Source organism: Callorhinus ursinus, unplaced genomic scaffold (genome assembly GCF_003265705.2).
Source record: "Callorhinus ursinus isolate GAN/ISIS: 27379988/994484 unplaced genomic scaffold, GSC_fseal_2.0 scaffold77, whole genome shotgun sequence".
NCBI classification, from domain to species: Eukaryota; Metazoa; Chordata; class Mammalia; order Carnivora; family Otariidae; genus Callorhinus; species Callorhinus ursinus.
In genome coordinates, this window is record NW_027397139.1 from 4,722,067 (window position 1) to 4,747,549 (window position 25,483).

Genomic DNA, 25,483 nt, shown 5'->3' on the forward strand with positions numbered 1-25,483 from the left:
CTACCGCCAGGCTCTCCAGCATCCCAGAGAGGGGGTGTCACGGCCCAGAGTCCCACAGCAGGGCCTGAGCCAGCCCCCCGCCCCCATGCCACCTGGCTCAGCCCACCCTGTGGGACTATTACCCCAGAGAGCCCCTTTCTGGGTCGGGCCCAGCCTGCCAGTCTCTGGGGGTGCGGGGGGTTCCGCCAGGCCCGGGTTCAAACACCACTAAGCCTCCCTGAGTCTGTTCCCTCCTCTGAAACGGGGACATTACAGGGCTGGGAGGATTCCCCAGGCCACCTCTACGTAAAGGACCGAACGAGGACATCAAAAGTGCCTGAAAACGTTAGCCGGATGGGCAAGGCTCAGGCCCCACTGACGGATGGGGGCACCAAGGCTCAACGTGGGCAGCGGGTCCTGCCTGATTCTTGGCCAAGGACTGCAGGAGCCCAGCATCTCTGCGGAGTGGAGCCAGTGACCCAGTGGTCAGTCTACGGCGGCGAGAGGAGCGGGACACCCCCACACAGTGAATGGGGTTTTCATCCCCTGCTCTGGGGCTCTGTCCTGCCTGCCTCGTGGCTGGCTCTGGGGACCCTCTGACCCTCTGTCTCTTCTTTCATCAGATGGGAGGACTGGGATTTGAACTGGAGGCCTCTCATCTTATGCAGGCCACCCTGTTGCTTATATAGGGAAACTGAGGCCCCAAAAGGGCAGAGACTGGGTCACCCAGCTCGTTGGGACGACTGTGCAGACAAGGACAACCGTCCTGCCCCCAGATGGGGGCGGCCTCCCTCTCAGGGTTCATAAAACCCGTGGTACAGAGAGGCAAACTGAGGCGCAGAGGGCACAGAGAACTTCCAAGATCAGCTGGTGAGACAGAAATGGGGGGTGGCAACCACTGTAAGCCCTCCCCCGCCGTGCCCCCACCTGTTTCCCGGGGACCGGTTCCTCTGCAGAGCTGGCGGGGGGGGGGGCGAGGGGCCCGGGGGGCTGGGAATCCAGTGAGGGGCAGCCTTGGGCGGGGTGGGCTGGGGAAGTTAGCAGAGCCAGTCCTGCCACCACCAGCCGCCCCCTTACCTCCAGGCCTTACCTACCCCGGTGCTGCTCAGACGAGCACTGGTACAGGTGGGGGTTCCGACACCCCCGGCGCTGGGGTGAGCCCGAGGGTGCACAGGGCTGGGGGTGGCAGGAGAAGCCAGCTCCCCGGGGCCTCCTTTTACAACTGGGCCGCCCTCATGGGGCCCTACCCCAGGCCTGGCCACAACCTTCCACCCAGGGGAGAGCCAAGGACTGCAGGGCGGGGGCTGTTCACACTGTTTATTTGCTTCTCTGGGAAAGTCGAGAACGTCAGGGCCTTGTCACACACATCAAAAGCGGAGGGACAGCAAGAGCACTTCAGCGGAGGCTCACAGCTCGAGGACTCGAGAAGGAAGAGGGGGTCCCACGGTCACTGCCCAGGGTCACCTCAGACGGCCTCTCCCCCTGCCACCGAGGGGCAGAGCTGAGTCGGGGTCCAGGCTGCGGCCAGAGGTGGGCCCTGCACCTGCCCTTGGCACCAGGCGGGAGGCCCTCGGGGAGGGGCCGAGATGGGGCCTCACCAACCACAGCCCACAGGTGCGGGTCTGTGAGCATGTGCACAAATGTGCCTCTGGGGGCGAGTGTGGCTGCATCCAGGGAGATGTGTGTGCGCATCCAGGTGTCGGCTGCCCCCAGGAGGGGAACCCCTCACCCCTCAACCCTCCCGGCGAGGCGAGAGGGGGACAGGCTCACGTCGGGCGGGGCAGCGAACGGGGTCTCCTGCTGAGGAAGCCCCCTGCCCCGGGCTGCGAGCGCCCCGCCGCTGCCTGAAATGTGCCCAGCCCAGTGGAGCTGACAGTGGCCTGATCTCTGGGGTACGGTTGGAGGGACCCAGCACCCTGGTCCAAGCAGGTCCTGGGCAGCCCCCCAGGGTCCCCAAATTAGCACCAGGAGGAAGGAGGGCCCAGTGGGAGTCGGAGCTCAGGACAAGAAGTGGCTCGTGGGGCCCTGCCTTGTGCAAGGGGCAGCTCTAAGGGCCCGACCTGCAGGACACAGTGCAGGGGTCACAGACCCCTCCCGAGTGGGGGGGGCGTGTCCCGGGGGGGCTCTCCCTTCCCAGGCTCCATCATCCACTGGCCACGCCCAGAGAAGGCATGGAGGGAGGGACACGTCAGGCTGGGGGTGCCTAGAGGGGTCTTGCTCCTTTCCAAGACCTTGAACCTGACCTCTGACCGAGACTCCCCAGAGAGGCATGGCCTCACCCCAACTGTCCAAGCTATGGACGCCAGAGCTTTGGCCGGGAAGCCCCACTTCCAGGGGCTAAGCGGGGGACAGAGCAGGCTCCCAGGAACCCGCGGCTCTCCAGGTCCCTCTCCGGCAGGATGTCCCCTCAGGGACCTCAGTGGAGGTGGCAGGAAGGCACAGGCAGGAGGCCCAGAGGGTTGGCTGGCCGGCCCGGGGCTACGTCGAGGCCCCCGGTCACCCCAGCCAGGACCACTGTGGCTGAGAGCCGCTTCTGTGGAGCTGCCGTGACGTGGGGGGTGCCCTTCATTTGGGGAAAGTGGGTCTGTCCATGTCGCTCTCCTACCAGGCGTAGGTGCACGGCTCAGTGGTTTGGGGGTGTCGGGGGGGTGGCGACGGGGTAGGGGACCCCTGTCCCTCTCTTTCCAATGAAAGAAAACTCGGAAGGAACATGTGACAACCGCATGTCCTGGGGCCCATGACTGCAGGTGGAGGGTGGGCAGGCGCCGGGGCCGGGCTGGTGGGGGACTGTGGTGTGGAGGGTGGGGCTGGGGGCTGGGAGGCTGGGCGGCTCACATGATGGAGCAGCATTTACAGCGCTGCTTCTTCGTGTCGAGGTCCTGGGGGTCGCTGGCGGGGGCCTCAGGCCCCACCTGGTTCTCTTCCCTGGAGCCCGCGGCGGTGGGGGGCTCTGCCGCGCTGCCGTTGGGCGGGGCGGGCTCCTTGGGCTCTGCCGCGTCCTCGATGACCACCAGCTCCGCCGTGATGGTGTCCTGCAGACCCAGCACCTTCTGGCTCTCGGCCTCGTCCTCCACGTTCTGGAAACCCATGAAGATCATGGTGACTGGGGGCTCCTGGCCCGGCTGGATGCCCGGCGGGCCTGACGTGGCCTCTCCCGGCTGTGCCTGCACTCCCGTGATCTCCCGCCTGGAGGGTGTGGTCTGCACGGGCTCCTTGGACGCCCCCCGCGTCTCCGCTGTCCCAGCCGTGGACCCTGCCTCGCTCAGCGTGACCTCGTCGGCCTTGTGGATGAGCTCATCCACTTCGGAGGAGCTCAGCGGGTGGATCCCGTTCTCTGCAGTACCGTCCACAGCATGGACCACTGGCAGGGGTGGGAGAGACAGAGAGAGAGAGAGAGAGAGAGAGAGAGAGAGTGTGAGCGGGCTCTCAGAGGAGGGGGGGCCTGGCAAGGCCGCGGGCCACCCTCCAGTCTGAAGAGGAAATGAGAAACTGAATCACACATTTAAAACCAACGGACTCTCAAAGCTCCCGGTTGGGATCTGGGCACACGGACAAACCCGTGCACAGAGCACGGAGTGCGGGCGCGAGAGCGTCGGTCAGAAACCAGGGGACACAGGAATCCAGCCAACAGGGAGCCTGCTCCTGCATTTTGCAGCATTTCCACGTTCCCAGCAACTGGGTCCCGCGCGGCCACGCAGCGAAGTCAGTCTGCTTCTCCCGCTGCGAAGATGGTGCAGCTCAGGGAACGGATGTGGCCAGCCCTCGGTCACCCAGCTGGCCAGGGCGGGACCCTGCTCGTGCGTCTCCCTCCCACGAGGAGTTTCGGGGATTGTGACAGCTTCCTTCCTTGGGTCCCCGTGGTTCGGCTGGGTCACTCAATCTCCTGTTCTCTAGGAAACACGCCGCAGGCTCGACTCAGCCCCGCTCTGCTCAGCCCTGGGCCCAGTGACGGCATTCTCTTTCACGTCTGAGTAGTCTGTAATTTCCACGTTGATGGACTGTCTCTTGGAGCCAAGGTTCACCGAGAAGGGTGTTTTTAAGTTGGGGGGAGAAGGGGGCCAAGGTATAAACTTCATATCATTCCTTACGACTGCCTCTGTGACCCCGGGCACGGTCACTTTCTGAAAAGGCCCTCCCTGTGTTTGAAAGGAAGGCCCGTTCTCCCCTGGGCAGTTCTGGGTGCGCAAGAAATCTGTGCGATGTCTTTTCCAAATGTCTCCAACCGCCCCGTGGGTGCCTGTCTGATCTGTCGTGTTCTGAGGGCTGGGTTTTAGCACTGGCAGGAGTCCTGGCCACGCTCCAATGCCAGCCCAGCAAACTCCTAGAAATGCGTCTGCCCCGCTGCGTGAGGGAGGGACACACCGGCACCCTCGGGACTTGCCTCCCCCTGGGCCAAGGGTCAGTTCCTGGCTGCTGGCCAGAAGAAAAGTGCTTTCCACTTTCAGTTTCCAAACCCCTGGGGAGGGGTGTCCATAGCTCAAGGCTTTGCAGCAACTCTGGGCTGGAGGCCTGGAGGGTGGGGCGTGCCCAGGTTACGCAGGATCAAGCAGAGTATGTCCCCCTGGCCACTGCCCCAGAACAGGAATCCAAGCCCTTGGCCGCCATGGAAACGGATCACCTTGCCATTGCTAAGCAACCAGAGTCCAGTCTGGCGGGTCCAGAATCCCCCAGGGCTGGGCCAGGCTGCACTGAGTGGCTGAATCCTCTGCCCTTAGCCCCAGGAGGTCATTCTCGTCCAGGAGACGAGGCAGCTGGGACTTGCCCAGGGTCACACAGCTGGTGAGAGCTGGAACTGGGGTTCCATCCAAGTCTTTGTCCCCAAACCAAGGCAGAGCTGGGCTGAGACTAGGCCCCCTTCAAAGCATCCTGGATGCCTCAGAGACCCCAGCAGCCTCTAAGAACACGAGGCTTTGGGAACCAAAACCACAGTGTTATTTCCCAACCACCACAATGGGGATAGTGATAATAAAGACGGTAACAAGTGTTGCTGAAGATGTGGGGGGATGGGGACCCTCACACACGCTGGTGGGAAGGGGAGTGGGGCCGTCGCTGCAGAAAGCACTGTGGCAGCTCCTCAAAAGGTTAAACACAGAATCCCCATATGGCCCAGAAATTCCAAGCCTAGATATCACCCAAGAGAAATGAAAACATACACCCATATAAAAACTTGTATAGCATTCTAAAACTAAAAGGTGGAAATATCCCAGACATCCATCAACTGATGAGTGAATAAACAAAATGTGATCCATCCAAACAATGCAATATTATTTGGCCATAAAATATGAACGTGGATGGAGCCCGAGCCCACGATGTTCAGGAAGGGAACCAGCCACAGGAGGCCACATGGTGTGTGAGTCCACATGTGTGACACGTCCTGAAAAGGCTCATCCACAGGCTGGAAGGGGGTTAGTGGATGCCATGGTGGGGACTGGGGGTGATAGTGTTTCTATTTGGGGAAGAAAAACGTTCTGGAATTAGTGACAGTGTACAACATGTTGAATAAACCAAAACCCACTGAACTGTATGCTGAATTGTGTGTGTTCTGGACCCTTCCACTCTGTATATCGTTTTCTTGTAAAGACAGCACTTGCGGACTTGCTAATGGATTCTGGAGCCGGGCACTATAATTTTATACTTGGCTTGGGTGATGAGCTCCATGAGCTCCACTGCATGAAGCAAGCAAATATTTGCCTTAATTTTGAATGTACCTTTTTAATCTCTTCTTAAAACATACTTTGTTTACTAAGTCGGTTTGTCTCCTTCTTCTGCCATTGTAGTAATTATTGCCTGGAACTTCCCCTCCCTGGGTTTGTTTATGAACTATCCTTGGGCGCCTGGGTGGCTCAGTGGGTTAAGCGACTGCCTTCGGCTCAGGTCATGATCCTGGAGTCCCGGGATCGAGTCCCACATCGGGCTCCCTGCTCAGCAGGGAGTCTGCTTCTCCCTCTGACTCTCTTCCCTCTCGTGCTCTCTATCTCTCATTCTCTCTCTCTCTGAAATAAATAAATAAAATTAAAAAAAAAAATAAACTATCCTTACAGGTCATGCCAAAAATGACCAAAGTTTGGGTGCCTGGGTGGCTCAGATGGTTGAGCGTCTGCCTTCGGCTCAGGTCATGATCCCAGAGTCCTGGGATCGAGTCCCGCATCGGGCTCCCTGCTCCTTGGGAGCCTGCTTCTCCCTCTGCCTCTCTCTCTCTCTCTCATGAATAAATAGATAAAATCTTAAAAAAAAAAAAAGACCAAAGTTTAAATGCCAAACTACTTATAAAATTGCTGTCTAAATACTGACAGATAATGCAGTTTAAATGAAAGTTTTTCTACCTAAAAACAAAAAAGAGTGAAATTTATGTGTGTGAATTATATATAGAGAGAGAGACAGACAGAGAGACAGACAGACATGTCGGGGCTTTTGACTAAGGTTGCCCTGCTCCTCCCAGTCAGGTTTCCTTGTGGGTGTCTCTCATACCCTGTTCCCCTCCCAGCTGCCAGAGGGAACCCCAAAAACCAAACCAGATCTCAGCACCACGGCCCCTGCTCACTCCTCCCTCCAAGGCTTCACCTTACCCCTCCCTCCACTCCACCTCAGCCCCACAGGCTCCCTTCAGTTCCTCTAGCCCAGCAAACTCCATCCCACTGCAGGGCCTTTGCACATACTGTGGCCTCTGTGAAACACAATGCTTCCTTGTGCACTGCTGTGCATTCAATGAGCTCCTGCTCACTTCCTTTGAGGAGCCTCCCCTGGCCCCCTCCCTGCCCTGCTAGAACCTCTCAAGGCCCCCTCTGCATCTCTGGGGGATTTCGTCACCTTTATCACAACGATACTTATTTAAATTACTCCTGAGCTCCAGGCTGAAAGTCTCTCCCAGGCCAGAGCTAATCCCACTCTGATTCGAGTCCCAGAGCCCAGCCCAGGACCTGGCGTGCAGCCAAGCTTCAGGGCAGGTTCCCGGAGCGAACGAAAAATGGAGCTGCAGGTCCAGCACTAAAACTGCCTCTAAGCCAACAGTGGGCTGTGGGCGTGAGACCCTGTCCCGAACAGCGTCCGCGCCGAATGAGGCTGGAGGTCAGCGTCCGCGCCGAATGAGGCTGGAGGTCAGGCTCTAGCTCAGGCTGGGGGGGGGGGGGCTGCATACCTTTGGTCTCGTCTTCGTAGACCTTGACGCCCTGAGGGGGCGGCTCCCGAGGGAGCACGGTGCTGCTGGACAGCACCCGGGTCTCCCCAGTCACCTTGTCCGTCTCCACCGTGATCTCGACCGAGTACATGGCTGGCACGAGAGGCACGGGTTACCCGAGGCCACCTGCCCACGTGCCCCCCGCCGGCTGCAGCCAAGCCAGGGAAGGGGAGCCGGCAGCACAGAGCCAAGCAGTGGGGACGCCCTTCCCACGGCACCCCCCGGCTCCACATCGGGCCTCGGCCTGAGTTCCTCTGCTCGGCATTCGAGGCCATGCTTGCGATCCCACCCCATCTGGAAAGCCTCCATCTGCTCCCGTTTCCGCAGAACCGCAGAGTAAGCTGGAGGGAGGCATGCCCTGAGCACGGTCACAGCCGGGTGTGAACTCGGGTCAGCAGGCACGCATTCCCAGCTGGGTCTCGGCCCGTCCCGGGCCACCCAGTGCTCGGCATGCCCGTGCATCTGCGCTCCGCGCCTTTCTTCAGCTAGCGACCTGGTCCTCATCTCTTTCACTATGAAGGATGCATGACGCCCTCTTGAAATAACTGCGCATTACCCATCAGGATGGTTCAGTCCCGCCACCACTCCTTAGAAATCATCACCACAAAGATCACACGAAGAGGCTGGGTCTTAGCAGTGACCCCCCGCCCCAGGCGCTGACCACAGCCCCCAGGACCTCACCCTGAATTCCAGGATCCCACCCTCACCTCCACGCCTGCCCCTGGGGTCCCCTGGGAGCCCCTGAATCACCACGCCCAAGCCTGGCTCCCAATCTGCTCCTGTAAGCTGCCCCTTCCTGGGTCTTCCCACCCTGGTCAAGGCAATTCCCTCCTCCCTTTCTCGCTCACCGCCCCCCGTCTGTCCATCTGCAGAGGCTGTGGGTTCTGCCCTGGGGACACCTGGAACCCGCCCACATCTCACCCCCCCCCCCGTCCCTGCCCAGGCCACCTTCCCCCTCCCCCACCCCTCCCGGACCAGTGCAGTCCCCCACGGCCCCCCCAGCACCACCCACAATCTGTTCTCCCCGCTACTACCAGAGGGCGCCGGTGAGCACCCAGTGGGGCACGTCCCTGCTCTGCCCGCAGCCCTCCAGGGCTCCCAGGTGCCTGGGGGTAGAGTCCTCCTGTCATCTCCCTGAGCTCACCTCCCCCTCCCCCCTCACTCATTCTGCTCCAACCAACACAGGACTCCGGGTTACTCCTCCAACAAGGCAGGCACCGTCCAGGCGAGGGCCTTTGCCTGTGCTGTGCCCTCCACCTAGAACACCTATCCCCTATGCCTTGCTCCCTCACATCTTTTGGGTCCTTGCTCAAATGTCACCTGCTAAGTTTGACCTCCCCGGAGCCCTCTGATTCAACTGCCCCCCCTCCAGCCCTGCATGCTGCCTTACTTTCTCCACAAGTTAACTGCATGGGGCATCGTCATTATCAGGACGTTAGCACCCCCAAGCCGTGGCCCTCACCTTGCATACAGCAGGTGCTCAATAAGAGCTTGTCAAATGACTGACCGAATGAATGTGATTTAATTCCATGTCCCTGTACAGCCTAACACCCTCACCTCCAGACATACGGTTGGGTGGGTCGTGCACTACAGAAGGTCGTTGGCTGAGGGACAGGGCGGGGCTGCTCTAGCCGGCACGGAGGCCCCGAAAACACCCCCTTCTCTGGCAGATGCTACCCTCTGTCTCCTGCCTCCTGCGGCAGAACGGCCTGACCCTGCATGAGACCCTGGGCCTCCCCTGCCACCCTCTCTGTCCTGGCCACCCTGCCCCCAAGACGGTCTTCACCTCCCTCGGTCTCGTGCCTCCACAACTCACCCCAATACCGGTAGCAGCAGTCAGGTTCTGCCCGTTGTGATTACCGGTCACTTCTCTCGGGTTAATGCCAAGCCTGGGCAATGCTCCAGCCGGTGGAGACGAGGAACCCTTGTCTTGTGGCTGAGCAGGGATCTGAACCCCAACTCTGGAATGCTTAGTACTAACCCTGTCTCTCTCGGCTTCCCAGAAGCACAGAAATGCCTGAGTCCCAGCCTGGTCACCTCCAGGAACAGGGCGCTCGCTCCCTATCCTTAGGCAGCCTGAGGACAGCGGAGGAGGGAGGATCTGCCGTGGGCGTGTGCGGGCGTGTGCGAGCAGGTGTGCGGCCCCCGCCGGGCCCCAGGAATGAGCAGCAAGGTTAGGGGCGATGCCATGAGGGGTGCTGGGTTAGAGGGCTGCCATGCGAGGGGGCCCATCTTCCCAGGGAAGCTGGGCCAGCATGTGACCAAGGTGCCAAAGCAGAGGGGGCCTCGGTCCAGCGGCCACCCCCATGACCACAGCTCCTGCTGAGGGCATGTCTGCATCTGACCTAGCCCCGCCTCTCCAGGCTCCCCAGGACCAATGCTTGGCCCAGGACAGCAGCTGGACACAGGGGATGAGGCTGGGGGCTGACCCACCTGCCTTCATCATGGTGGAGCCTTCGACTGTCCTCATGGGGGTGTTGGAGACTCGTTTCTCTGTTCAGTGAGCGAAGGGTGAAGAGAGATGGGGGTCAGAAGAGAGAAGATCACACAGACCCCCAGACATCTGGACACCTCCCAGACACCCCCAAGACATCTGGACATCCCCCCAGACACCTGGACCCTCCCCTGATGCACACATGCACCTGGACCCCTCCACACGTGTGCATACCCAGAAGCCCCAAACACACACCAGTCCCCAGTCCATTTCTATCTCTCAGCCCAAATGATTTTCACAAAATCCCTGAGAGGCCTGTGTGAAATTTTTTTAATTATTAATTTTTAATTCCACAGTAAGACACTCTGCCTAATAATTAACACACAACAAATCAGGCCAAAGACAATCTGACCACCACCTCCAATCCTGGCTGGTGGCTTTCCTTCCACGCTTTAGATGTGAAAATAGACGAGTTCGATACATGTTTTAAAAATATAACTTACATTAAATAATTTTAATATACTTAACACTTTAATATACTTATAAGCTATTACATTTATAATTAAATATATTTTAATGTCCTACATGTTTGTGAGATATCTGCAAATGTGTGCTATCTATCCGTAATAATTGCTGAGGAAGGGGAAAAATGGATCCCAGACTTCAAACTTTTGGCTCCTTTCCTTTGCTCCCTGCATAGCTGTCTTTTCCACATCTGTGTGTTGGGGGGGGAGTCCTTGTGCTTTTAAATAGTGCCCCCTTCCCAGGACTGCTGAGACCTTGATTTCCTGGCCCCACAGACCCCATTTTATAGACATGAAAACCGAGGCCTCCCCAGCTGCGCAGGAGCTCAGAGCAGGTGGACATGGAGCAGAGGTGGGGCTGGCCAAGACCGGCACCCCAGTGTGGACATGGGAAGGCCCCAGAGGCTGAGACCCCAGGCAGACACGTCCCCCCAGAGCCTCAGATTCCTCACCTGTAACAACTCCACCCCAAGGATGTCATCATAACTAAGGGAAGTGATGAGGGGCGCTCCGTGAGAAGTAACAGTAACCAGTCATGGTTGCTCCGACTCTTACTAGCAACAAGAGCTCTCAGTTTGTAGGCACCCTCCCCAGGCCCACCACCCCACTCTGGCCACAAGAGGGCACTGAGGCCCCGCCCCTCCCTCCGAGAAGCCTACCTTTGGGCGTGCCCACCGGGGCCTGCAAGAAAGAAGGGAGAGAGGTCAGGGGTGCTGGCGCCCCCTTCTCGCTGACCAAGGTCCCCACCTGTGGGCGGAGCAGTGTGGGGAGGGCTCAGCTTCGCACCTGGAGGCCCTATCACAGGTGTTGTCTCCTGAAGGGATCCCCCACCCCTGCCCTAGCCTGTGACAACCAGGTAATGTCCCTGCCCTGCTCAGAAGCCTCCCATGGCTCCCTAGTGCTCCCCAGACAAAGCCAAAACCCTTCTAGATGACCCCCAGGGTCCTGTGTCCGCAGACCCCTGCCTATAGGCCTCTCCTTCCTCCCCCACCCCCCATCTCTGGCCAGCCTCACTGGTCCTTGAACACATTCCCGCCCCAGGGCCTTTGTGTGTGATGTCTCCTGCACTGTGGATTTCTGCTTGGCTGGCTCCTCACTCAGCTCCCCGACCATAATCCAAAGGTCCCCCACATCATGTCGCTGTCCCTCGAGGTACTCTCTCTGTCTCCTTCAGGACGTGGGCATCACAAAGACAGGGACCACACAGTCTGTGCTCGGTCGACCCCAGTGGAAGCCCCCTCTCATCTCCAGTCTGTGCCCAGAGAGCTCCTATTCAATTTTCAAAGTCCACCTCCTCCAGGAAGTCGGCCCAGTGCTCCCATGCATCAGACGCCTCTTCGGGAAGTCTGCAGTGCCCTGGACTTACGCATCCCGGGCTGGCCATCCTCCCTGTGTTTCTGGTCGCCTGATACATGTCCCTCTGCTCAGCTGACATGACTCAGTGAGGCTAGGGCCCAGCCCACCTCGCCCCGGTCCGCCCCGAACCAGGCCTTGGCAGACAGTGAGAGCAGGACCAGGGCTACGAGAGGAGCAGCTGAACAGGGCTTGGACACACAGCTGGGACGCTGGGCTTCACGACGCCCCAGGGGCCTCTACCCCAAGGTCTGAGCCACAGTGACACGGAAGGGGGGGTCTTGCTCTGGGGCGGGGGTGGGGGAGGGGCAGGAGCCCCGGGAACCTCATCACCCCCTCACCTGCTGAGAATCCAACACCACCTCTGCCTTCTGGTCCTTGGCCGGGCTCGGAGCGGCGGGTCTCTCCCCAGCAGCAGCGGCGGTGAGCGGGCCTGTGTCCTCCAGCACCTCAATCTCCTTCTGCAGCCTGTGGAGGGCACAGGAAGCCACCGCCCTTATTGGGCCCTGCTGAGCCCCGGCACGGCTCCGGGCTCCTTGACGCCAGGTCACCCCACACCCTGTGAGGTAGTCTCATCCTTCCCCCTCGCAACTGGGGAAACTGAGGCACAGAGCAGCGACCACATGGGGCCAGCAAGCAGCAGAGCTGGGGGGGGGCCCAGGCTGGCCTGTCCACAGGCACCCTCACTGCTACACTTTACTTCTCTGCTGGTTTCCAACCAACTCTGCTGTTTTCCGCTCAGATGCATTTATTTTTACGGGAAGCTTTATCTCTCTGGGGAAACTGGAAAAACCATGTCACCTTCCAAGTACAAGAAGATAATGGTGCACACAACCCAGTGGGAACAAAACAAAGATCTTAATAGGCCTCCTGTCCCAGCGAGCACCCGCCTGAGGCTTCGGGGGTGAGTCTGAGGCCCCTAAGGAAGTGAGCCTACACTGGCCACAGTTAGGGGTCGGCCTGCAGGGCTTCCTGGAGGAGGTGTCCAAGCAGGGGCACCAAGCGGGCCAAATGCAGGTGGCAGGGGCACCTGAGGAGCGGGTTGCCCTGGGAGGAAGAAAGCCAAGGCCCCCAAAGCACTGGATGTGTGCCAGATACATGGCAGGGCTCGAGGGCGGGCCCCTCCACCATCGAGGCACCTATTTTGCACGTGTGCCCCTCACCCAGGGTTACACCTAGCAGGACGGGATGAAAAGAAGCTCGCCTTGCGCAGCCCCTGGTGGCCAACCATCTCCACCGACTTCCTGTCCTGCTGGCAGTCCTGGCCGTCTCCATGCAGCCTCATCTGAGTCCCACCTCTGTCTGAGCCCCCTGCTCTGGCCCCGGCTAACAGTTCACGGTGGGGAAACAGGCCCGGGAAGGAAAGTCCCAGCTAACACCTGCCCCACCTTCTTCCAAACCAAACACATCAGGACCCCCAGGTCTTCCCAGTGGGTGTGCCTCGCATCCAGCTGGGCGGTGGGCCCGGGCAGGCCCCGGGCCTCCCAGGCCTCCCTTGGCCAAGTGGACATTTGGAATTTTGACCGTCACTTCCCTCCACCCTGACCCTGCTGCCCTTGGGCTGAGCCTGGGCCTCTGCCTGCCCGGAAACTCCAGGCCTTTTGTCCCAGCCCCGGGGGGAGGGAGGGCGGGGGGGCGGTCACTTTCCCTGGGCCTGCCCCCCTCCCCGGGCTTCCTGCAGGCCCAGCTGCCTGGGCGTCTGGGGCCTGCATTAGAACCAAGCCAGGGAAGACTCACCGACTGGCCTGGCGCCAGGAAGGCCCCAGGGAGGCCTCTGCCGGCCACTCCCATCCTCCTGGGCTCACAGACCTGCCCTCACACACCTGCTCTGCTGGGTGTTTGGAAGAAGAAAAGGGCCCCACCAGGCAGCCCTCTGCCCCCTCAAGCCTAGCTTAGATGCTCACGACCCACCTACAGCCCCGTCGAAGCATGTGAATAGGGCTCTTCCCTGCCCCCACCCGCCCTCGGAGCAAGGGGCCAAACCCTATCCCAGCCCCAGGGTGGGCCCCTGCCCCCCACGCTCCCCCAGACTCTGCAGGTGCCTGCACCGCCCGCCCCACCCACCTGGAGATGGACTCCTCCAGGAGCCGCGCCTTCTGCTCATCCTCCTGCATCTGTCTCCGCATGTCCTCATCACCCTCCGAAGCCGAGGACGGCGTCCCCTCCAGCAGCCAGCGTTCCCGCAAGGCCTTGGACTGGGGGTGACAGGGCTCGAGGTCAGGCTCAGGGTCAGGGTCCGCCCCCCCGCCCCCCCCCCCAGGCCGGCTCCGGGAGGGGCCACGCGGCCGCCCGCTCAGGACCTTCAGGTGCTGCAGCTGCCGACGGTCGTCCTCCAGCTGCCGACGCTTGGTCTCGACCTCGGCCTGCCGCTTCCGCTTCTCCTGGAGACAGGGTTACACAGGACCCCGTGAGGACGAGGCGGGGGGCCTCGCAGACCCCACCAAGCCACCGAGGCTCTGCCCACGTGCACCCTGCTTTTCTGTGAATGGCACCCACTTGGCCCACTGGACTCCCCCGCCCCCTGCCCCCCTGCCCCTCGCCTGCCTCCCGCCTGCCTCCCCCGCCCCCCCAGCTCCAGCAGAAGGGCAAAGTTCTACTATATATTCCCCAGCCTGCACCCCCCCACCCCTGCACCGAGGGTCTTCGTGACCTAGTGGTGTTAAGAGCCACATTCGGAGGACAGCGGGGGTCTCTTCATTTTCATTTTGTGGGGAAGCACCTTGCCACACCCTGGCTCTGAGCCCCAAGGGCCCTGGGCTGGGTGTGGGGGGCGCGACCCCCGTCCACACTGTTGGAGGGGCAGGGAACTCACTGCAATGGCCTGGAGCCGCTCCTGCTGAGACGTAGTCTCTGCCACCAGGACCCTGGGGGGAGGGGACGCACAAGGTCAAGGTGGGGGTCCACCCCACCCTGCTCTCCACAGATCTGCTTCGAATCCCAGCCTGTGTCTTCCAGCCGCGCGGACGCCACGAGCAGCCTCCCCGTTTCCCTTCTATAAAGTGGGGTCCCTCCCTGCCCCCCTCAGAGGCAGCACTGTTCTCTCTACCCGGCCTTGTGACCTCATGAATTCTCCCAGCAAACCCTCCTGCGGCCCCCCTGGGAACAGGGCTGAAGGACAAGAGGGGGAGGCTCTGTCCAGAGATGCAGGAAGGGTTTGGGGAGGCAAGACGCTGAGCCGGGCTGTGGAGGAGGCAGAGGAGTTCACCAGCAATCAAAGGCCAGAGACGAGCATTTCAGGAAGACGCGGAGAGATCGGGACAGCCCCCTCTTCGCCCTCCGGCCACCAAACCCCTCTTGTCCAGCCCTGGGAGGGACATGTGCAGGACTCAGGACCCACCGGCCCCACCTTCCAGCCCTTGGGCTTGCAAAGTCGACAGGGCTACCCTGGGACGTCCTCTCTCAAGAATCTGCTTCCCCGGGGCACCTGGGTGGCTCAGTCGTTAAGCGTCTGCCTTCGGCTCAGGTCATAATCCCAGGGGCCTGGGATTGAGCCCCGTGTCGGGCTCTCTGCTCCGCGGGAAGCCTGCTTCTCCCCCTCCCACTCCTTCTGCTTGTGTTCCCTCTCTCACTCTCTCTCTCTGTCAAATAAATAAAATCTTTAAAAAAAAAAAAGAATCTGCTTCCCCTGGACTCTCCTGGGAGCCCAAAGGCCCAGAAAGGGCTCTGAGTCTCCCAAGCACACACAGCAAAGAAGAGGCAAACCCAAATTCGGCCCCAGACTCCCTTTCCTGTCCACTGCATGCTTTCTGAAAGCCACGCGGTGTGGTTTTTGCCTTAAACCGGCGTGGAGTTGATAAATGTCAGTGTTGCCAGATGCAACTGAAGGGACGGGACTCCGTGGGGGCAGGCAGGAGGCCCAGGACCCGGGGGGCGAATCCTTCCTGCCCTTCCCCTCCCCTCTGCTCCCCTGAACCCCTCTACCCACATGGCAGGTTGGGGAGGAGATTTTGCACCTGGCCGCTCCCTTCCGTGGTCTGGAAGCTGCACACAGTAGGTGCTCAGTAAAGTGTCTGGACCCATGAAGCCCTGAGCCATTGGGAGCAACAGGCCGGATAAGAACCTCTCGCCCCCAGGGCCTTGGCGACAAGGCAAGGCCTGAAGAGGAGGCGGGGTCTTGAGCTCCCATCTGGGCCTCCCTGTTCTCAGCCCAAATCCTGAATGATCCCAGGGCCACTCTGGCAGGCCTCAACAGTCTCCTGGGGGCAGGGCCTCGTGGGCACAAGGGGGCCTCTGAGCAATGGGAACCGGACCCCCTGAAGTCCCCTTATCCACCCCAAGCCCTTTATCTTCACAGAGACTGAAATTACAGACCATCCTTTGGTTCTGCTGCACTGCCCCCCCCCTCCACCCCCAGCCCTCAGCCCTGGATCGGGACCAGGAACCACCCTGTGGCCTCCAAAGACCCTCCACCTCTTCTGGGCCTTGGTTCCCCATTGGCACAAAGAGCAGGAACAGACACCCCAGCTCCTGATCTGTGCCCCCTCCCCCTGTGATTCAGAAAGGAAACAGAAGCCCAAAATCACACAGTGTGCTGGGCCCACCCCTGAGCCCGAGCCCTCCCCCCGACCCAGGTGGCCACTCCCAGTGCAGATCCATCGTGACCTGCAATGCCCCACCCTCCACTCCACTCAGGTTCAGTTTCCTGGCCTTGCTGAGACCCATGAAATCATCTGGCTCTCACGCCCCAGCCAGGTGACCCCACCCAGCTCTTCCCTTCCTGGCGGGTAGCACCTGCCCTCTTTGTGCCTCCCAGGGACCCAGCAGCCCCGGCCGCACCCTCTGTGGCTTCCCTCTCTCCTGCCTCAGGGAGGCTGCGTTCAGCTAGGTGGCATTCAGTAAAGGCTTGATCCAGCAATCCAGCTTGGAGGCCCTTCCTGAAGGGCCTGATCAGCTACATTTTTGAGTCTGCTACACCGCCCTGTGTGATCCAGGCAAGGTGACACCCTCAGTGTTCCCTACACAGGCCCACCCTCTACTTTTTGCAAACCTCATGTTTCCCATTCTGGGCCTCTACCATAGCCTGCTACCTCCCTGGCTCCCAACAATCCACTCGCCACCCCACAACCAGAGGCAGGTTCTCAAAACAAGAATCGGAACCACTCATTCTCCTTAAGTTTCCCTAGCTCCCATCACCCCTTGAAAGAAATCCTACTGTAGCCCAACCCTATCCACCTCTCTGCCCTCACCTCCTCTGTTCTCCCACTTGCTTACTCTGTTCCAGCCGCCAGGACCGTCTAGCCGAACCTCAACTGCACCCGGCTCATTCCTTCCTTAGAATCGTTGCACTTACCGATCCTTCTGCCTGGTATGCTCTTCCCTTGACTGGAAAGTGAAGCCCAGAGAGGGCAAGTCACTTGTCCACAGTCACACAGCTGGGAGGTAGCAGAGATGGGACTAGAGCCGCCCAGCTCTGGGCCACAGCACATGCCTACCCTTTCCCGGCTGTCACGTGGCCTCCACAGACCCACCAGGACCGAGGCAGAGCCGGGGGAGGGGCATATAGCCGCGGAGACCCACGGCACACAGGCCATGCCGGGCAGAACCAGCTGCCTAATGCTGGATCCCCAGCCCAGCAGGCAGGTGGCCATTCAGGCCGGACATGAGGACACAGGGACAGCTCTGTGGCCAGCCTGCCGGGCTGCAGACAACAAGGCGGGCAGTGTCCTCGCTCGGGCGGGGTGTCCCTGCCGGCTGAACCAGGTCAGGGGAAGGTCAGGCACAGTGAGAAGAGGCGCATGGGGCCCAGGAAGAGAATTTCCATCCCTCCCATCAGCGTCCCTGTCCCTGTCCCAGCCCGAAGGGCACAGGCTGTGTGCCCCCCTTCAACGCGCCCCTCCCCACGCCTGAGGGCGCCAAAGCGGCCCCGCCCCAGGCGCCACCCCTCCCCCCCCCCCCCCGCGGGGGGCCCCCGGGGCGCCCCCCCCGGCGCCCCCCCCCCCCCCCCCCCGCCGTGGGGCCCGCGGGAGGCGGTCGCCCTGGCAACCGCGCCGTCCCCATGGCAACGCGGAGGCCGGCATGCAGGGGGGTTGGGCCGGCTCAGAGCATCTCCCGCCCCCAGCCAGGCGCTGGGGGGGGGGGGGCTAAGGGTTTCCCGCCCTGGGCCTCAGGGGCTGCCAGAGAGGGTGGGATGCAGAGAGGTAACGGGGGTCGACCCTCCCCCCACGGCTGGGGATGCTTCCCGTTCTGGTGTCAGGGGTGCCAACCCAGGGAGGGGATTCTACCCAGGAGGGTTCTGGACCTGCCCCTGGTGCCAGGTAGCTAAAGTCAAGCCAAGATAATGCTCAGCATCATAAATCCACAAAATAAAACAAAGTACGACCATAGAATCCTAATTAAACAGCAATAAAGTAAGAACACCTCAGTGCAGCGCTCACTGCCTTCCCCAGGTAGTCCCAGTCCCGTTTTCCAGGAAGGGAAACTGAGGCTTGGAAGGAGCTGGGTGTGTAAAGGACACTTGCTAAGCACCCTCCTGACGGTCCTTCGAGGCAGGTGGGGTGACAGTTTTATCAGCGGAGGAACTGAAGCTGCTAGATGGTGACGCTGGGACCTGAGGCCAGCCAGGTGGGCTCCCGAGTGTGCAGAGTGTGCACACGGCGCTCACAGAGCACAGGGTCTTCCCTGAGGTCCGGCCGGGCGACCGAGGTGGGGGCGGCGAGGTTCTCAGTGGATATAGCTGAGACGCTCGCCAGGGCTCAGTGAGAGAACCAGGGGCCAGATCACAGGACGCTGGGCAGAGAAGCTGAGCTTTGGCTGAAATGCCCGGGTCGGGTTGAGAGAGGTTGGCAGTTGTCCTCCCTGGCGGTGTGACCCAGGGCAAGTCACCCCTGTCTCGGAGGCTCCGCCGGCTCTCTGGGGCAATGGGACACGCCCTCCTCCAGGAGGCCCACCCTCAGCACACGCACACTCCCGTCCTTGTCCGATTATTTTTACAGTGCTTGGAGCAAATTCTGGGCTCGAGCCCCAATGTGGGCGGCTCAGGACTGGCGAGGGTGTGGGCTGAGAGCGTATGAGATAATCCTGGCTCCAGGAGATGAGCTAATGAGGCCCAAACCCAAACGGGCCCTGCAGAGGCCTCGGCCTTGGGACGCATTTAGTTTTTAAAGGCACCAGAGAGGTTACACAACCCGCCCAAGGTCACCCAGCAGGCAGGATGAGCTGGGTCTGAGGCGGGAGGCGGGTGCATGTGGGGCGGAGCCTGTCCTTCCAGAGCTCATGCCAGCGGCCCCAGCGGCATGAGGGGTCCTGGCCCAGGCCGGCACTGAGCACAAAGCCGGCAACATTCCTGTGCTAACTCAAAGGAAACAACTGACTGTGGCCTTGGCCACGGGGGCAGGAAAGGGGAGCAGAGCCTCACAGAGGTGGGGGTAAGGGAGGGAGCCGGGTGGCCCTCCCTCCGTTGGGGTGGCTGGAATGGGGGGGTCCCAATGTCACTGCTGGCTCCCAGAACCTTCCTCCCTCCAAATCATCCTGCGTGAGCCTCAGCCTCTCAGCCGTTTGCCCCTCACCCTTTACTAGCTCTTGCCTTCCCCTGTCCCTCCTCCGCCTCCAAGCTCAGGTCAAGTGCAGCTTGCCTCTTCCAGGAAGCCTTCCTGATCTCCCCTCATCGGGGAGGAATTCTCTTCCTCTGAGACCCTGAGCACTCAGTACAGGTGACCACTGCGGTCACTGCTGAGACGAACGGCTCATGAGCCATGCACGGGCTTTCTAGAAGGTTCAAGGCAGAGAGGCATCAACCCCCTGCTAGAGACTGAGATCAGAGCAAGCCACAGACCCAGAGGAGAAAACCTGTTGCCTATTAACCTGGGAAGGGGGGTGGGCCCTGCCCTGGGCCCTCACAACGGAAGGGCAATGGGGCATGAATGGGAACGGTGCCTCCAGCCTTCCGCAGCTTCAGGCAAGCTGGGCCTCAATCCAGCTGCAGAGACCAGCCCCAGAGCGCTAAGGTCCCTGCCGCTCCCACTCCCCTCCGACATTCCAGGCATGCTCTCACCGCAGGACCTTTGCACTGGCTGTGTCCTCAGCCTGGTGTGCTCTCTCCCGGGCCTCAGTAACTCCCTCAGGCCTCCTCTGTGCCCCCAGCCCCCTCCCAAGGCTCAACACCAAGCGACACCCTATAGTCATTTCACTTGTCTCATTTCCCCCACAAGGACAGTGTCTCCTTCTGTCCCTACCATGTCCCCAGCACCCAGGACACAGCAGGATTCAATAAATGTTCACTGGACCAGGGAGTCAGGGTCCCCACCCAAGGATCCCTCCCCTGTCACATTCCCAGTCCCACCCCTGTGGACCACCTGTCCTATGGCCACTTCCTTTTTTTTTTAAGAAACCCACTGTCATATCTTACATTTATCTAAAACAGGACGTGGGCTCCCCACATCCAACAGAGGACAAGGGACAAACCCCAACCACCTCAAAAGTGACTATACAATTAACGTATAAAACCCCAGTGTCCATTAACGGATGTACAGATAAACACACGGTCCCCCACGCACAGGAGCATCCCTCGGCCACCAACAGGAGCCAGGCGCCCACACGCGCGGCCCCGGGGACGGACCCCGAGCCCACGATGCTCAGGGAGAGAACCAGACATGGAAGGCCACACGGGGTGTGAGTCCACGTGGGTGACACGTCCGGAACAGGCTCATCCGCGGACGGGAAGGGGGCTCGGGGGCCCAGGGGCTGGGGGAGGGGAGGGAGCGACAGCTAATGGGGACGAGTTTCCTTTTGGGCTCATGGAATGTTCTGGAACTAGACAGAGGTGATGGTTGTACAACTATGTGAACATCCCGAATTATATACTTCCAACAGGTGGATTGTGTGGTGAGTGAACTGCGTCTCAATTAAGGTGGTAAGAATATACACATACATCCGTACAGCAGAAACGTGGACCCTCTCACCAAGGGCTGGGCTGGGGCCAGTGCCGGGGTCCAGCCTACCCCATGGGGCATCATAAGATCCTGGTGGCCCTGCCCTGAACTCCCCCTGGTCAGGAGAGTTTGAGCACAAACCAACCGGGGCAGTGCCTTCTCACTCTGTGACAGATGTTACCAGAAGTCCCCCTGCCAAGCCCCTGCCCCTCACTTGGCCTTCAAAGCCCCACAGTGCTGCCCCCTAACGCTCACCCTCTGCTCACCCAGGCCGGGCTCCCAGCTCCCCACTACCCTTTCGTCCATGCAGTGACCCCCACTCACTCTGATTCCTGCCTGTCTTTCCCACCACAAGGCCTGGCTTGGGCTCCCCTCTGAATTCCCAGCCTGATCCAGACTGTCCCCATGATGGGCTCAGATGGTCCCCGAGTTCCAGCTTTGAACCCGTGAGCAGAAGACAGACGCCTCAGCCCGATGTCACACTCCTCAGACACCAAGACCTGCACTCCGCCATCCCATGCTGTGTGGGGTCCCTTTGCAGCCCGGCCAAAGCACCCTCCCTGTACATCCAGGGATGGTGCCATCTTGCCCTGACCTATGGGCAGCTCTGACCACCACAGCCTTCTGAAGTCAGGTCTCTGCCTCCCAGATACGGGGTCTCCCCCCACAGCCCTGGCACTTCTCTCCAAGCTGCCCCCACAATAACTGCCCACACTGAGCCCTGACTTGCTCCTCAGCCCCCAGAGCCTCTTTCTTATGCCTGGGTCAGAACCTCACCCCTCTCCTGCTTGGATACCATCCGTGGCTGCTCTGCTGGGTACTCTGAGCCTTTGCACACACCAGTCCCTCTTCCAGGCATGCCCTTCTGCCCATCTACGTACACCTTTATTTATTTCTTTTTAAACATGTATTAAACATACACTTATTAGAGAGAGTATGCATGCGTGCAAGCGGGGCGGGGGGAGGAGCAGAGGGAGAGGAAGAGAGAATCTCAAGCAGACTCTGCACTGAGTGCGAGGTTGACTCCAGGCTTGATCTCACGACCCTGAGATCAGGACCTGAGCCGAAACCAAGAGTTGGACGCTTATCCGGCTGAACCACCCAGGCACCCCTAGGTACACCTTTAAATATCTCTCATAGAAAAGGTCCATGAAGGGATGGACCAGGAAACCTTCCCCGCACCACAGAGAAGTCCCTCCGTGGGCTCCTTCAGGGCCCTGATCCTACACAAGGCTAGGAGGGTCAGCGGGGAGTGTTACGTAAATGAACCAAGGATAGCTTTCCTGAATGCAGAAGGGTGGAAGGAAATAGGGTCTCAGGCCTGGAAACAGGTGATATGATATTTTTAAAGAACATCAACCCATTTTCCAGCACCAGCATCTGAGACCCTTGAAGATGGATCTCACCATGGGGCTGGGGAAGAATTCCTGCCCGCGTGGTACGTATAGGGTCAAGACTATACAGCCCCCGCCCCGTGCTTGAACTGCATCCCACCCGGGAGGGGGCTGGGTGCGCTCAGGTCCCCATTCACCAGATTTTCCAAGGAAAGTGAGTGACACGCTTAAGTCTCATGGAGGGGTCAGTACTCCACCTGTCCATGCCCCACTCCCAAATCAGCAGACACTGAAGGGGTCCCTGGGGGGCGAAGGCACAAGGTAGATGCTTTTAGGGGCCAAAGCCACCTTCCACGCAGCCGAGGAGACAACCAGGGTGAAGAGCCAATGTCTGGGTACCTAGGACTCCCCCCCCCCGCCATGCCCAGACCACAGCCCCGTGGGACACAGGAAGGTGCAAAGACACCCACCCACCCTGGCGGGTGAAAGGACCCAGTAGCATATATATACCAGTTGTGTGGCCCCAGGTGTGTCAAGGTCACCTCTCTGTACCTCAGTTTCCCCACCTTGCAGGGCTGCCGTAAAGATCCAGCAAGTTGACACAGATGAAGCACTCAGAACAGGGCCTGGTACACAGCAGGTGTTTACTAAATGTTAACCACCTTCCCGTGTTCCTGCCACAAGCTCCACTACAATTGGAACGTTCTTTCCCTTCAAGTTCTTTCCCTTCAACTCCACTCGCTGTTCCAGTGAATCCCCCTCGTCTCAGAGGAAATGCTACATTGTTACCAAGCCTGAGAAGCAGAAGGCCTCGCACAAACATCAGTGTAAAAACATTCCAAAACAAATACAATGAGAATAAAAGCTTGTTCTTAGGTTCAGTGATCACAGAACAGTGTTGCCTTTTAACTGGCTCAATCTCTCATTAAACAGGGAGATTAGGAAGTGTGAAAGAGGGGTTAAGGACCCATTTTGCACCCAGGTGAGACCTTCTCCTGGAGGATGTCCAGGCCTGAGGGAGGTAGGGGAACGGATCTGGGAAGGAATGTGCTCTCCTGCTCTGGTCCCAGGGTTTGAGCCTTGAGAACAGGACAGGAGTTTGAGCATCTGAGAAAGGCTGCTCCGAGCTAACCTAGCCTTAGTCTACCAGCCAAACCTTGAGGCTCCCAGGGTAGCTGCCCTTCACCCTGGACCACACGGCAAATCCTCCCCGGAGCAGAAGTCCCACCCGGGGCCCGAGACGCTCCCAGGAGAGTCTGCCATTCCAGCCCACCTCAGCAGCATCAGGCATCCTGCCCTCTGCCTTCCTGGAGTTACTAGAGAATTGTTGTTAAGGGGCGCCTGGGTGGCTCCGTCGGTGAAGTGTCCGCCTCTGGATTTCAGCTCAGGTCATGATCCCAGGGTCCTGGGACTGAGCCCCACGTTGGGCTCCGGGCTCAGCGTGGAGTCCGCTTGTCCCTCTCCCTCTACTCTTCCCCCACTCGCTCTCTCTCAAATAAATAAATAAAATCTTAAAAAAATTATTAAATCCTCAAATTCTTAAATTAACAAAAACTAATTTAAGCTTTAATTTAATACTTAAATTAACAAAATTTTGTGAAATTCTTAAGTTTATTTTTAAAAGAAACTCGCCAGCATCACCATAAGCCACAACCATCTCTTGTGACTCTGATGGCAAAAGCCATGGAAAGGGAATGAGGGGTTCGGTCCTCGTGGCTGCTGCCTCCGTGCCTAGAGCCTGCTCTGCCCCCTGGAAAAGGAGCATGAGCGAGAGAACGAGGGGCAGGTGCTCTATCAGGATGGCACCAGATGGAGCCACTCCCCACCCATCGTCAACCCAAGCACACAGGACAGAGGCTTTCTCTCATGGCTATTCGGGCCAGTGAATGCCAAGTCCCTGCCCCATGTCTGCATCCAGAAAAACCAGTGATCCACCCAATGCGGGACCCATGGCATCATATCTGACCAAAAGGCACAGGGGCAGGGCAGCAAGCACTCAGGGGCCCTCCCTGTGCTGTGTGACTCTGGGGCAGAGTCTGCCCCTCTCTGGGCCTCAGTATCACCATCGAGAATGAAATAGATAGCAGGAAAGGAAACAACAGGGTCCGACCAGAATATACCCTCATTCTTCTGCTCTGGGTGGACATTTTCCTTGGTTTTCACCCCTCATGCCCTGAAGCAGCCCCTTCCCCACAGCCACACTCTGCTCAGGGTCTGCTGTCAGGAGGCCCAGAGGCTCCCCTTGGGCCTGGGGAGCAGAGCAGATAAACAAGTCGGGGAACCTCGCGCAGACACATCCGGGCCCTGGCTCCCCTGAGCCCCTGGCTGGGCTCCCGGGGCCGGGTGGGGGAGCAGACTGGGCCTTTGTCTGGGTTTTCAAAAGCAGAGGACATCGGGTGTCGTCTTCCTGGGGAGGGCGGGAGGCAGCGGCTCCCACCCAGCTGAGGGTGTGGCGGGTCACGGGTGAATCCCTGGAGGAGAGTTGTCGGCCCAGAAAACACACCCAGTGGGAAGGGCAGGAGGAGCCGGGCCTGGTGGGCTGGCTGGAACTCCATGTCCAGGCCTTCGGCCAGGGTGGGGACCTGGCCCAAAGCAAGGTACCTGCTGGCCTCAGCACCCAGCGGGGGGCTGCCAGGATCCCAGACCCTGCTTCCCATCCCCTGGCCATGTAAACATACCCCACAACCTTCCAGCGCCCACCTGTGGGAGTGGGGCCTAGGGGTTACCCTGATGCCAGGAAGAGAGCGGACTCTCTCTCTGAAATGACCGGGCACACTCATCGAGCCTGCACGTGCAAGAACCCTCTGCCACCCAGCAGCTCCTCAACGAACCCCACAGAGACCCAGGCTGCCCACTCCACCTGCACCATAGGCCAGCCAGACTCTTGGCTACACCATTTGGGGCCCCATCTTGGGGACACTTTCCTTGGGAAGGGATCAGACCCAAGCTCGCCTGCTGGAAAGCACCGGGACCTCCAGGCTCACACACATCCCCTACGAGGAAGGCTGCAGAAAAGCCCCCTCTCTCCGGCGGTTCTCAAAGACAGTATCTGGCGGCTGGACCCAGGCCCTAGCAGAGGCTCCTGACAGCACCATGGCCCTTAGGGAGAGCAGCCAGGCAGAGCCAGGACTGGCGCGTCCAGGGCACAGGGAGCGCGAGCTTAGGCTTGGGGGTGGGGGGTGGGGGGCTGGCCGGTGAGCTCAAGGCCAGTGCGATGCAATGGGGAGGGGTCGGTCCATCACCCCTGGACTCCCGCTCTCGAGCCCACAGGTGGCCCAGGGTCGAGGCTAGCCCGGGGGCGCCGGCGGGGCGCGGGCGGAGACACGGGCCTCCCCCTCCCCAGCGTCCTGGGCTGCTCCCCTCCGCTGCCACCCGAGTCCCCATTAGCCCGTGGGCCGCCGGGTTCGGAGATGGGGGAGGCCTCAGGGCGGGCGCGGCCCAACCCAAGTGCTTCCCCAGCCGAGCTGGGGTCCCAGAGGCCCCTCGACACCTCCCTCTCCCCACGGGGGACCGCGACGCGCCCCACGCGGGGCGGGAGTGGGGGGGGGCCTCACCCCTCCCTCGCCCCCTCCTCCCCCAGGCCCCCGAGCCCTCCGCCTCCGGCCCGAGCGCGCCTACTCACTCCATTTCCCCGCCGAGGTCCGGGTGGGTCGGCGATGCTGGGCGGGGGCGGGCGCCGGGCGGGCGCGGGGGCGGGGGCCGGCGGGCCGGGCAGGGTGGAGGGGGGGGCCCTGGCGGACTAAGGCCTGGCGGCCGGGGCTGCGCGGCGCGGGGGCGGCGGCACCGGCTCGGGCATCGCCCCGCGCGCGGCTGTTTAT

General features: G+C 60.4%; 1 protein-coding gene across 2 annotated transcripts; it reads right to left on the reverse strand.

The window, feature by feature from the left end:
* Window positions 1–1,281: 1,281 nt before the first annotated feature.
* PALM (paralemmin) lies at window positions 1,282–25,440 on the reverse strand. 2 transcript variants are annotated; one of them, XM_025861403.2, is made up of 9 exons: window positions 25,288–25,425; window positions 14,277–14,328; window positions 13,765–13,845; window positions 13,529–13,659; window positions 11,806–11,932; window positions 10,771–10,792; window positions 9,587–9,646; window positions 7,115–7,246; window positions 1,282–3,340 (listed from the first exon to the last, which is right to left on the reverse strand). In XM_025861403.2, the coding sequence occupies exons 1-9, from the start codon at window positions 25,290–25,292 to the stop codon at window positions 2,811–2,813; spliced, it is 1,140 nt and encodes a 379-aa protein (XP_025717188.1). In that variant the 5' UTR covers window positions 25,293–25,425; the 3' UTR covers window positions 1,282–2,810. The 2 variants fall into 2 exon arrangements, with proteins under 2 accessions (XP_025717188.1, XP_025717189.1); XM_025861404.2 differs by lacking the exon at window positions 7,115–7,246 and having other exon boundaries at window positions 25,288–25,440.
* Window positions 25,441–25,483: the final 43 nt, after the last annotated feature.

Bases quoted from the DNA above. Each gene is read 5' to 3' on its own strand.
- PALM (XM_025861403.2), bottom strand. The intron at 9,647-10,770 runs GTAGGCTTCTCG...CTCACTGAACAG, and splicing joins CCCGGTGGGCACGCCCAAAG to AGAAACGAGTCTCCAACACC. The intron at 7,247-9,586 runs GTGGGTCAGCCC...CTCTCGTGCCAG, and splicing joins CTCCACCATGATGAAGGCAG to CCATGTACTCGGTCGAGATC.